Source organism: Phaenicophaeus curvirostris, chromosome 1 (assembly GCF_032191515.1).
Source record: "Phaenicophaeus curvirostris isolate KB17595 chromosome 1, BPBGC_Pcur_1.0, whole genome shotgun sequence".
NCBI lineage: Eukaryota > Metazoa > Chordata > Aves > Cuculiformes > Cuculidae > Phaenicophaeus > Phaenicophaeus curvirostris.
The window spans coordinates 52,491,211-52,503,962 of record NC_091392.1 but is presented as its reverse complement, the minus strand read 5'-3'; the positions used below and the strand labels follow the sequence as shown (position 1 = coordinate 52,503,962).

Genomic DNA, 12,752 nt, shown 5'->3' with positions numbered 1-12,752 from the left:
TTGTGGGCCTTCCATTTGTAAGTTTGACCAGACTCAGCTCTCTCAGCCTCTTCTCATATGCTGTGTGCTTCAGACTATGACCAACTTCGTGAGCCTTCATTGAAGTCTTTCAGTGTCTTTCTTGTACTGGGGAGCCCAAACCAAAATGCACTCTCAAATGTCCTGAAGGGAGTGATCATTTCCTGCAGCCTGCTGACTGAACTTCTGCTGATGTAATTCCACGTGTCTGGCCTTATTCACCCCTAGGTATTTTCTGCCAAATTGCTCTCACCTCCAGAATCCTGTACTGTTGCCTGGGGTTATTCCGTTCATGGTAATGAGATGCCACTTGGACTTTGTGTCACTGATCACAAACCTCTGAGTCTTGCAGTTCAGACAGTTTTCTAGGTACTGTATAACCCACTTATCCAATTCTTATCTTGCCCTTTTCTCTATAGGAGAAAATGGAAGATTTTGCAGAAAGCCTTGATAAAGACAAAGCAAAAAACATTCACTGTTCTCCCTTCATCCACGGAGCCAGTCATCTGTCTCATAACACAAGGCAATAAGGTTGACCAGTTGTTATCAGCCTTTGACAAAGGCATACGGGCTCTTACCGATCACCACCTTCCCTTTTACATATCTGGAAATGACTTCCAGGAAGATTTGCTTCATAACTTTCCCAGCATTGGCTAGCTTGTACTTCCCTGGGTCCTCCCAGGATAATTTCTGCCTTTTATAATGGCAGACACGTTTATGAGTTTGCCATGCACCAGGAACCTCCTCGACTGCCATTACCTTTCAAAGATGAAAAAGATCTCTCTGTGATGAGTTAATCAAGTCTCTCAGCACCCTTGGTTGCAGTCAGTCTATTCCCTTTGACTTAAGCATGTGAGTCACTTAAGTGTCCTGTCCTCCTGTACTGTGGGTTATGCTTCACTCCCACAGATTCTGCTGCTGTGCTCAAGGAGGCCTGAGGATAGAATTGTGCAGTAATTACTGAGGCAAAGAAGCATGATATGTGATATAATGATGTCACATCAAATAAGCATTGCCTCGTCAAATATGCACACAAAACTGAAGTAGGTTAATGGATAAAGAGTAACAAACACTGTCAAAACTGCATTGAAAATGTATCGTGATCCTTTGCAAATAAATAGTGGAAAACTTTCTTTAATTTTTCTTTCTTCACAAAAAAATATTGACATCAAGAAAAATAATTTATCTGTTACATGCTTGAAAAAGCATAGCAAGATAATTTCATTAAAAGATTTGCCATTGAAACTTTCAAAGATCCCAAGGTAGTCTTTACAGTCTTCCTAAATGCAGATGTTCTTTCATGTTTTCGTTTCCTATACTAAAACACCTTGTGGTGTTGTACCAAATGCTGCCACAAAATTTGACTGATTATGCAAGTATTGTTATGTACACAGTACGAAAGTACAAAAACATCCTCATTGCTATAACGACATGCAAAGAAAAGTACAAAACAGACTAGAAAGTGGAAAATAAAACATAGCAATTCAAGATTCATACTTCCATAGAGGCCTGATTAAGTATAAGGAAAACCAATGACAACTTAACTTATTTGAAAAACCCTATTGGCTATATATATATTACATGAAGTATGGGTTTTGCTTTGACCTTTTGTCCAAAAGACAGACCAGCATAGAGAGATCATGGCCATGATTGGATTATTCAGAGACAGTATGGCTGTCACTGACAGTTATTTCAGTGTCTGACAACTCCTTCAACATCTCTTCACTCCATGGAGAATGAAAGCTTGTCATGAGGTTCCTATGTTAGAGAGCCAGTTCTGTGAATCCTGTAGAACCATCCTAGAGAGCAGAAGATAGTAAGAGTATGCTGTTATTCTTACTCTGTTATCCATATGAGATCCTATCTGTGCCAAGACTGTTCTTGAATAGTCGCATTTTGTGAAAATTTTTACTTTAGGACATAGGGATAATTAAAAAGTTTCTTTAGTTTATATTTACTATTTTATGTGTATCTCAAAGTAATCTCACTCTATCTCCTTTGGCAAATGAGCTGTGTCACAGCAAATGAAATTAACACTGTCCTATTATTTAGAAATTTAATTTGACAGAAGCAATACATATTTTCAAACAACTTAATATACTAATTATGTTAAAATTTTTAGATATCTGAAAACACAGGGAATGGGCAATTATGGATTGGATAACTGCCAGCAATTATGGATTTTTTTCATGTTCAAAGTAAAATTTTTTTCTAAATGTAAGGTTAGGTTGTATCCTACAAACAATGAGCATTGTTTGAAAAATGGACAAATTTTAAACACTGGGGGTTAGGAGTAGTTACAATGGGGACTAATGTGAAATTCTGACTTAACATTTCTAATAGTTTTTTGCTGTTGCATAAGTTCAGGAAATTTGCAGCTGTATATGTAGGCAAGATATTCTGTATAGAAACTTCTCTTCAGCTGATCACGTCTGACCTTCTCAGTGCTTCAGATCTCAAAAAATCTTCTTACTGTTGCTAAGAAGCTGATTATTTTGATTTTTTATTTCATGCAATGAAAAGTTGTAAACGTAATGTAAGGCAACACTCTATTTGTGATATTATAAACACATATAAATTGAATACTTTATATTACTGCAAATTAAGATGAGATTTACTAGACATCATTAGAGTTGAATAGGAAATAGAAGTGCAGACTAGCTTCATGGTTAGAGCAGATATTGAGTACAGAGTAGGTCAGGAAGCATACATTCCTTATATTAAATTCAGGCAGAACAAAAACTTTAAAAATGGTTGATTTATTTACAACATTACATATCTATAATTGACTTCTAATATCTGTATGAACATGTGTATTTTCCCGGAGCCATTTTCCCTATTTTGCTTTAAATTTTGCATTCAACATTTAAGATGTCCATTTGGAAAGCAGAAACTGTTTAAGGCAACTCCTTCTCCAAACCTATATTTTGGCAATTTTTTAAGAGAAGTGTCTGGTTGATCTTCATAGAGGAAAGCATCTACCAGGTGTTATTGTCCTAGCTGAGACTCAAATCCCACTTGTTCTCTTAAGATTAATTCATGTAGAAAAGTATATCTAATATTCTTGCAAATAAAACCAACCTATTCATGCCAACATTATCACTGTCTTTCTATTCACTAGCAGGTAGCTAGGAGAGGGTTTATTCAAAAGGTGAAAAAAATGTGATTCAATTCTAGCATATGCAAGTGTTTTTTAAAAGGTTTTTGTGGGCTGCAGTTCTGGAGAGAAAGAATAAAGAATTTGACAGCAAGGAAAAAAAGTGGGAAGCAGTTGCTAGGATACAGAGAAAGATGGGTGATATTTTCCAACGACAGCAGTGCTAACGTGACATTGACTGTGTTACATTTCAAGATAATGTGGCTGCATTTAAAAGCCAGATGAATATCCAGTCATCTGGGCATAAGTGGAATACACCCCCTGACATGGAGAGAGCAACCCTTTTCTGGTGTGTCTGTGGCAATATAATAGTAATCCATCCCTTAAAGCTATATATTATATCTCGTTCTGATAGGTCAGGTGACATCTGATAAGTCTCACTTTGTAAAGCACTGTTTAGAAAAGATTTATCTAGTGCCTAAGAAAATAGGAGTACATTGAAGGACCATATGAAATAGTGTCTTATTTCTGAAGTGATAAACATAATCTCACTAAGATAATGCATACTTCTATGAGCTGTATTTATTCACTTACTTTCTTTGACTTCCAGAAAAAAACAAATTAATAGTCTAGTATCAATTTTAATTCAATTTGAAAAAAAAAATGAAAAAAACCAGATGATAATAGTTTACATTTGTTCCTGCTCCTTTGTCTCTAAAATAGTGACCAGGAACAATAGCCTTTTACTGCACTTTTCAGAAATGACTATAGTTGTGTTTGGTTTGTTTGCTGTAACATATGTTTGAAGAGGGAATCTAGTACAAAATTTTTTGTAGTACATTTGCATATGGCTTTTCAGAGGCTTTGGCTGTTGCCCCGTATTTTAGACACAAAGTTTATTCAATATGACATTATAAATTTCAGGAAAACTTTAGTACGATAACTAATTGGTAAATATGGCTCAGAGTAAAATATTTTCAAGATTTATGTATACTGCATCCATTAGTATTGCATTTGTAGCCTGTATTCTTTCCTAGAATGTGTATGATCCAACCTGAAAACTTTATTCAGCTTTTGTGGTCTTCCTCAACTTTATTTTGAAATCAATTGAAAACTGAGAAAGACATTTAAAGTGAGAAATAAAGTTACAGTTACTGGACTATAAACTCTTATATTCACAGATCCAATAAGGGCCATCAGATGGCTATTTTGGTTACGTCATTGTAGAAAAGGCAGGACATTAACTGTGTAAATACAAGGGAGGGATGGCAAGGCAAGGTAAAGGAAACAATTTCCAACTGTGCTTCTGTGTCACACAGATATTATTCCATGTTATTAGTGATAACTGGAAAAGAATGGAAAAAAATGGATTGTAATATAATAGCTTGACATTTAGAATGAAGACATTAACGCTCTACCTATTTTTTCAGAATTGCCATGTAAAAAATGTGTCCACTCAATTTTCTTTGAAACAAATGCCTATTGTTTCTAGATAGTGTTGTTTTCAGGCTTCAAGCTGTCCATATGATTCAGTTCTACAATGCCACACTGTATGAAGTTTAAAAGTATAGTTTTCTGATTCCAGTTCCTTGTCACTGGCATGACATGGATTTTAATAGTGGAGAACTAGTGAAAGACATAGATGGCAGTGGGAAGAGCAGCAGGATACAGAAAGAGAGCTCTGGAATCTACAGAAGAATTGTGAACCTCTCAGAAGTCAGAGAACATGGTAGGAATAGGCATAAGAGTGCCAGATAGGGGACACTTACTGCCTTGGACATTTGTCCATCTGCGTAGGGAAACAGGTCATCGAGCAGCCCTTGGAAGCTGGTAGAAGAACTGGTGAAATAATGCTGTTTTGCAGGAAGAATATGATTTTAAAAGGATGGAAAAGGAAAGGTGAATCAATTATAAAATGTTTTTTCTACTATTTAAACAATTACAGTTTTTCAACTATAGCCAGAATGATTGGTGTATTACATATATATTTGATGTGAAGTATTTTAATGAAAAATATAGTTATATAGAAATCATTAATAAATTAGAATTAGAAAACATAATATTTCAAAGTAATTTTACATATTTCAAGGGTGTTAGAATTGAGTACTAAAACATTTATATAAAATGACTGTGAAGATAGTTTATGTACTACCATAATCTGAAGATATATGTATAAACATGTTTTCCAGAAATTATGTAGCTCATTTTGGAGAGCAAACTTTATGATTAAAGGGTTTTACATATATTTTTTTTGTGAAATATAGTACAAAAGATCAATAAATAGGAAAAACATTTTGGGTTCCATTGCATATTCTCACTGCATTCTGTTGTTCTGATGTAAGAAAACAGTTAAAACAGTCATGACAATTTGTAGTAATTTTCATTCTTATATCTGCCACTTCAAGATGGCTTACACTTCATTTGCATTGGGTGTGAATCAGGCAGGGTCAGTTACTGCAGCTCAGCTATTGATTACATAGCCATATCTTACAGGAAATATCTATTTAAGATACAATATGCATCTTTGGAAACATTAACAGTTGATCTATTACAGTCTTCTAGTGATGAAGGAATAGAGGGAAATTATTAAATCATGTATTGGACTATAAAGCTATCTTTCTCGTCTTGGGTATTTCTAAGAATACCCAATGCCTTAACACTCTTCAACTTGCTTTTCTTTTGCTCTTTTGAGCACCTCTCACTCTTCCTTTCTGTTCTGTTAAGGCTAGCAACATTTTTTTAGTGCGTAGTAAAACTACAGTTATCTGAGATGATTGAAATAATTTATGTGAATATATATTAAAAAAAAATTCAAATTTGGCTTCTTTTAATAGAGGTATGGTACATAAAGAGAATCAAAACCTAAAAGTACTGCATAAGCAACCGCATTTGTTAGAAAGGCTGAAGAGTTTTAATTTTTAGTGTTCATTTCCTGAATATGTATTTGATATTTCAGTTTAGTGAGTTTTAAAGTTTAATTGGGACTAACTTAGTGTACACACTATGTTATACATTTACTAGTAAGTCTCATCTATTAAAGTCTAAGCCAATTTTGGGATGTACGGAGTCTATTTGCAAAATTTCACTTCTTTGAGTAATAATGGTTAACAAAGTATGTAAAGAAAGGCAATATATGTTAGAGTCAGAGGAATCACTGGAAAAGGGATGAAAACATTAGGGGTCTCTTGTATTAGTGAAGTGTCTGAAAACAATTGCATTTACATGAAAATGTACAATGTTTCATAGTACATTAAAGACTGATTTTTTCTTTCACTGTTTTCCTGCTACATCTGTTGGTCTACTAGAATATGCTGACCTTCTCTACAAATGTTGCTAATAGCCTTAAACATCCTTGTATCATCAGCTGGAACAGAACTGCCACAGTGCATCTGGAATGTGTATAGAAATATATTCTGAGTGTCGACTCACTAGCCAGGTTATTAAGTTCTTTAATGTGAGGTGTCTAATATAGTTGTGTAGATTAGGAGAGGAGTTGCCATAGGCTTGCTTCATAGTTAGGAAAAAAGAGTCACCTACACATAGCATAGAAGGTCATTTTAGGTCTGATTTGCCTTTGATCATATTGGGAGACTGGTGACTACATTGCCAGCTTAGACTGTCTGTTGCTACATGAGCTGACTCTGAGCCAGAGCACTCAAACAACAGTAAATACATCTTCAGAGCTATTAAATTATTATTTATTAATAATGAATATTTACTAATAATTACAATGGTAATAATAATAATGATTGAGTAAATCAGAGACATCTTTAGAGCACAACAGGTCATCTACAAAACTGGTACAAACAAAGCAGTCATTTCTGCTTATGAGAGTATATCTTGTTTATGACTTTTTGCAAAATCCAAACAAACTGCATGTTGATATAAAAAGTCTTTAACATGTATGCCTGAAGGCAGTAAAGCAAGTTATTTTTTCACTGAATATGTTGCTTTCATTTAATATGAACAGTTTAGTTGTCTTCCATGGAGTAGACTTAAAACATCTGCAAATGTTTTTTTCCCTTATCCTTTGTAAAAGATGCTTGTGAACAACTTCTTTATTTTTATGCCTAATGTGGTCTTAGAATATTTACATTTGCTGTGTATTCCATAAAATTATAGGGGAACTGGGGAACAGCAGTATGGCATTTAAAGTTTGACACCTAATTTTGCGGAATAAATCTTCATGTAGTTAGGTTTAAATGTTTACTACACAGTATGTCTCATGATAGGATGCAACACACGTGCCTGCAAACAAACTGTCAGGGCATCCAAAAGTGCATATGGCAGATTATGTAATCTTTAAAGACTGATAGAAATTACGTTACTGCACATATTTTGATTTTTCTTCTAGGTAAGGGAACGACTGAGGGTTTCTTTAGAAAGAGTCTCTGCACTGGAAGAAGAACTAGCTGCTGCTAACCAGGAGGTAACATAAAACACTTTCTCCCATTTTGAGGTTCAATTTCTCTAATACTCTGTCCCCTGTGTTCCCTGTCGCTTTTTTTAAAACTATCAGAAAAAAAAATCCTACGTTCTGAGTAAGCTTCTTAGTGAGGCTTGTTTAAAGGTGGTTGTAAGATTAATACAACCTTCTGTTTACTGACTTATTCCGTTCTTCTATTCCCTTGTGAGCAAACCAAAATCCAAGAGCTAGTTACAAATTCCCAAATATCTTATTGACATGAAGAAGGTGTGAATGACCAAATATGTCAGATACTATAAACAATTAAATAACCCGAATTTCCATTTTACTATAAAATTAAGTAAAGCACACACATGTATATACACACATTACATTAGTATAAACATTGATGGAGCAAGGATTATAGATGACCTTGGAATTTATGTTTGTCCCTTCCCTTTTAACTGAAGTGTATCAGGGTGGTCTGTGCTGCCGTATAAGCATTTTGAACTTGGGCAACAGATATTTTTTCCTGTATGGTAGCTTGCAGACTGTTGTTTTTATTTGAAAGGGTAAACAGCACTACGTAATTGTATTGCAGGCACAACTCTACACATTTATAGGAAGGAATTTTGCACCCCAGAAAGGTCATTCTGAGGCCAAAAAAATATAAATAGTTGAGTCTGCTGGTGACTTGACCATCCCCACCGTGTTGTGAATCTCCACCTAATGTGTGCTTCTCACACTGTTAAAAATAAGTCAGATAAGCAATAGAGTTGGATTAAAGGTGTTCTGGGATATGTCCATTTACTGATGTCATTTAACTCAGTCTCAAAAGTACTTAAAACTTAAAGTGCTACTAACTCTAGAAAAAATAATACCTGTAATTTAGAATATTGTGTCATAATGCAAAATAGATTTCTAAGGTAATCTTTTCCAATACTAAGGTTAAAGTAACTCCTTAAAAATAGGTTCTGCAATTAAGATATTAGCAATTCCTTTTTATAAGCCATGAACTAGATATTTTGAATAATTCATTTCTTCTCTGAAGTTAACTTCAGTTTATCTGTGAAAAAAAAAAATCCTTCTTTTATTCTTGCATTTCATAATGTCCAGAAAACTTGGGTTCAAATGATTTAGTTACAGTATGCTGAGTAATCTGTTACTTACAGTAACATTTATTAAATAGAAAGCAGTCCTTTTGATCAGTCAAGCCAGATGAGATGTATCCCACTGCTCCAATCCCTCCCATTCATGATCCACTTAAATCCAAGTTCACTTCACTGGGCATGGGACCAGATCTTTAGAATATTGCCTTGTTTCTTCGACCGAAAAAAACCTTAGTGAAACTTGTACTTACAATGAGGTGTAAAAACATATACAGTGAAATGAAATAGAAGTAGGACTTTCATAGCCTTTCTTGCCCCAAAATCTTAGAAATGTTGTCCAAACTTTGTGTCTACATGATACTAAAAACTTTTAGACAGGATATTTAATCAAGCAAGCATAGCATGATCATTAACACAATCTGAATACGGTTATTCCAGTTTCCTGAGAGGAACTGTTAAAGCTGAAAAATGGAAAATCAATTAATAAACAATGAAAAAGTAATTAGATGGGAAAAGATGTGGAAGAGAATGAGTTGATTATTTTCAAACAGTCAGTGCATTTCAACAAAAGTTCAGATAACGTCACGTAATTAGTTATTTAAGGGAGACAAAATTAATTAGACAACTGCAACATATAAACTATTTTTTATACTAGATTCCTCAGTGAATTCAAAGGCAATAACAGGCCTTAGAAATTTATTGTGCAATTTATGAAAATAAATGGGCCAAATATCCAAGGGAGTTGAACATATGTTTTTCAGTAGTTTCTGTAGTCTTGTAACTCAATGCCTGTTCTCCCAAGAGAATTCACATTTTCTTTAATATCCATTTCCTCATGCTGATTGTAAGAGCATATTACATATCTAGGACTATATTGAAACATAAAATGATGACAGCATAATGGTCCCCTGATTAAATCAGTATACGTTTAGGTATATATTAAGTATCAGATTCAGGGATAAAAATTAGTAGAAATATCTATATTAAGGTAGTATCTTTCTCTGAAAGCTCATGGCTATGACTCTGACACAGAGCCACAATGAGAAACTGCAGACACTCATGAGTAGCTATTGAAAATATTCTTTTATGAAGAAAGAAGAAAGACTGTAGTTTTCCATCATTAGATGGTAAAAAAGCTCTCATTTAACAGTCTTTGTAGCGTATTAAATACATTGCAAAGTGAATGAAAACATCCAAAACTCTGGCAAAGCTGATATCAGCTGTAGTTGCGATCACTGTCTTACAAAGCACTTCATATTTGATCAAGAATAGTAACACACGTTGACTTTAAAATGCTGGGGCAATTGAGTTGGACCCATTGGGGGAACTTAGCTTGTGTAGCTAGTATTTATGTGCAATCACACAAAGGCAATAGAGAAGGATGTTGATCTGCAGTTCCAATAGTGAGTATCAATAGAGCATAAGTCACTGTCATTACTTCAGCTGAAGTTTTCAGACACAAGAATGTCTACCAAAGGATTCACAGCTGTTTTGATTCTGTGAAGGCAATAGTTTCTATAAAAAAATGAATATGTAGTATATCTCATTTTTACATAAATGCTACACAGAAATTATTTTGATTTTATGCAATATTTTAATATGCTAACAATTTGTAATATCTTTTAAAAGTCAATTCTCTCTAAAAATTACAATATAAAAGATACATCAAATCATCAATTGCATCCCTATGTTTACTACAGGTTTAACAACAATGTTACAGGGGTAGAATTAACCAAATTAGTTACCTTGACTATTCTACTGAATATGAAGCCTTGTTTTTAAATTTTATCAAGCTGGGGAACACTTATTAAAAATGTTTACGGACACTAAACATTATATTGTATCTTACAGAACACAGGGTTCAGCTCAGAAATAGAACTCTTGATTCTGTGTGCCTACATATAAACCAGATATCTGAAAATCACCTCTAGTCTGGGGAGCTCTAGAAAATCCTGTCTGTCAGGTTAAATTGACGGGAAAGCTATGACTGTCTAGAGCTAGAGATGGGGTAAGAATACCCCCTCACACTGTGATGATACCAAATGACTATATTAGGTACATGACTCTCACAACAAGCTCATATGTGGACACCTGATGAATAGAAAGCTAAACTTAGGTGTCTCACTCCTTACAAACAGCAGAATGTGTTGGAATCAGGCAGTCAGCTTCTAGATATGGGAGAGATACAAAATGGGTCTATATTATACTTAAAGGATAGCTTGAAAATTCTTTTAACATATGTTTTACTAGAGGTTAGTTATTTGATTCTATCTTTTATTTTGCTAAAACTGATTAGTGGTAGTAGAAGGAACCCTTAAACATAGCACAAATCTGAATTGCTGTTAGAGAGTTCTCATGCAGACTAGGGCAAGATAACTAAATTCTGTAGTCATAATATTTGCCTTTTATCAGCAGTTATCACACAATGTACCCAAAGATATCACATTTTTCTCCTTTTATGCTTATACTGGGAGCCATTATTTGTTCACAACTACTAGATGTCCTAGTCATTGTGTCTGTTGTAGCTAAGATGCATAGTAGATTGTGTTAACATTTCTCCAAAAATTTACCTCCTGTTTTTCATTAAAATAACTGCTAAAATATAGACACATCTGTGCAGCCCTCAGGTGCTTTTAAAATTATGCTGATTTTCATCTGATTCCACATAACCCATGGTCTCTCCAAATAGTTTTGTTGCTGAAGGTTATAATCTGCAGCTAGCAATTAGACAAGCTGCAAGTGGTACATCCAATAACAAAGCTCAGTAGAACAATTGTGCCTGTCTATGAACATTTTGAAGGCGAATGTGGTGTTTTTCAGTGACTATATGAACATTTTCAAATTCCAACAAAATTCTGCTAACCAGCTTCCTTTATTCACACTAATTGGAGCAGAAGGAGTCTCATTTGCAATGGAAGTGGAATGAGAATTTTCCTTCCTGGTTTTGTCATTTATGATCTTAATGGAAATTAACTTTAATATTGAAACTATGGGCAAGATAATCACTTTTTTTCCACAGCTTATGAGATTCTTTTACTAGCATTATAAGCGTGAGCTCTTGTTAAAATGCTAAACCACAGCACATGCAAACGCACTAAGATATTTCATTAGTGATACATACCACCAGGAACTCAAGCTTTAGTGGCTTCTGTGGGGCAGGGATACATAGACTATAGACAGGTGGTACTATGACCCACTTTTGCTTTTAAATAAATCTCTGCTGCAAGGAGTAGTGTTAAATAACAACTGCTGAGATTTCCATACACAGATTTCACTGTTTCTCAGAACTCTCAACAAATAGTTTTCCCAAAAATTACCTTTGGAGCTTTTTTCCCAAGGCTTGTATGCATAACTAAGCTTTATACACAGTTAATACTATACTGCAAGGGCACAATTTTTCAAATGATTGTACTTACTTTGCACATGAATTTTCTTCTGCCCTTAAACATTTATCCAGCCCTTGAAAAATCCTTTTTTTGTTTCTGGTTAATATGCTGGCTTTTCCATCTTTACTCATTAGCAGAAAATATGACATGGAAAATGCAGCTTTAATTACATTTATTACCTAAAAAATATGTACTCTAGGGACCTAGAAAACACTGAGACTGTGTAGAATACGAAATTAGGGTAATTACTTGTTTGAGTTTATATATCACTGTGCTACCATACTCTTTTCTTCAGCATTTGTTGAAAATGCCGATGTTGTTTGCAAATGCCAAACATTATATTGCTTCTGTCAATTGACACTTAGGTTATATTTAAAACACCCAGGCTTCCTTTTAAAAACACTTTGTTACAATTACCACTTGCTTCTACAGAATTTTACTCAACCTTTGAGGATATATTTAACTCTTGGAGCTACCAGAGATTGCAGGAGATCTGGTCCATGGATCTCTGCATCATATAACCACATGCATACTCTTATTTGGTCAGTGGATTTATTCCTGACAGTAGGTTGGTTTATTCATTAGGGTGCTGCAATGTTATTTTTTATAGCATCCATGAAAGCCTTCATAAATTATTTACATCACTGAAGAGAAGGGATGATTCACAATTTATGTTTCTTTATATTCCGTAATATAACAGAAACACCAGAACTTTCACCTAAGAACTTTCAAACACC

General features: G+C 34.4%; 1 protein-coding gene across 9 annotated transcripts in view; it reads left to right on the top strand.

Moving 5' to 3' along the window:
- PPFIA2 (PTPRF interacting protein alpha 2) overlaps positions 1 to 12,752 on the top strand; it is a 324,302-nt gene that overhangs the window by 212,780 nt on the left and 98,770 nt on the right. For 7 of the 9 annotated variants that reach the window (XM_069858273.1, XM_069858284.1, XM_069858265.1 and 4 more), the window contains one exon: positions 7,470 to 7,544. The exons of the other annotated variants lie outside the window; for them this stretch is intronic. In XM_069858273.1, the coding sequence (XP_069714374.1) occupies positions 7,470 to 7,544 (75 nt within the window). The remainder of the gene's footprint in view (positions 1 to 7,469; positions 7,545 to 12,752) is intronic. 9 annotated transcript variants of the gene reach the window in all.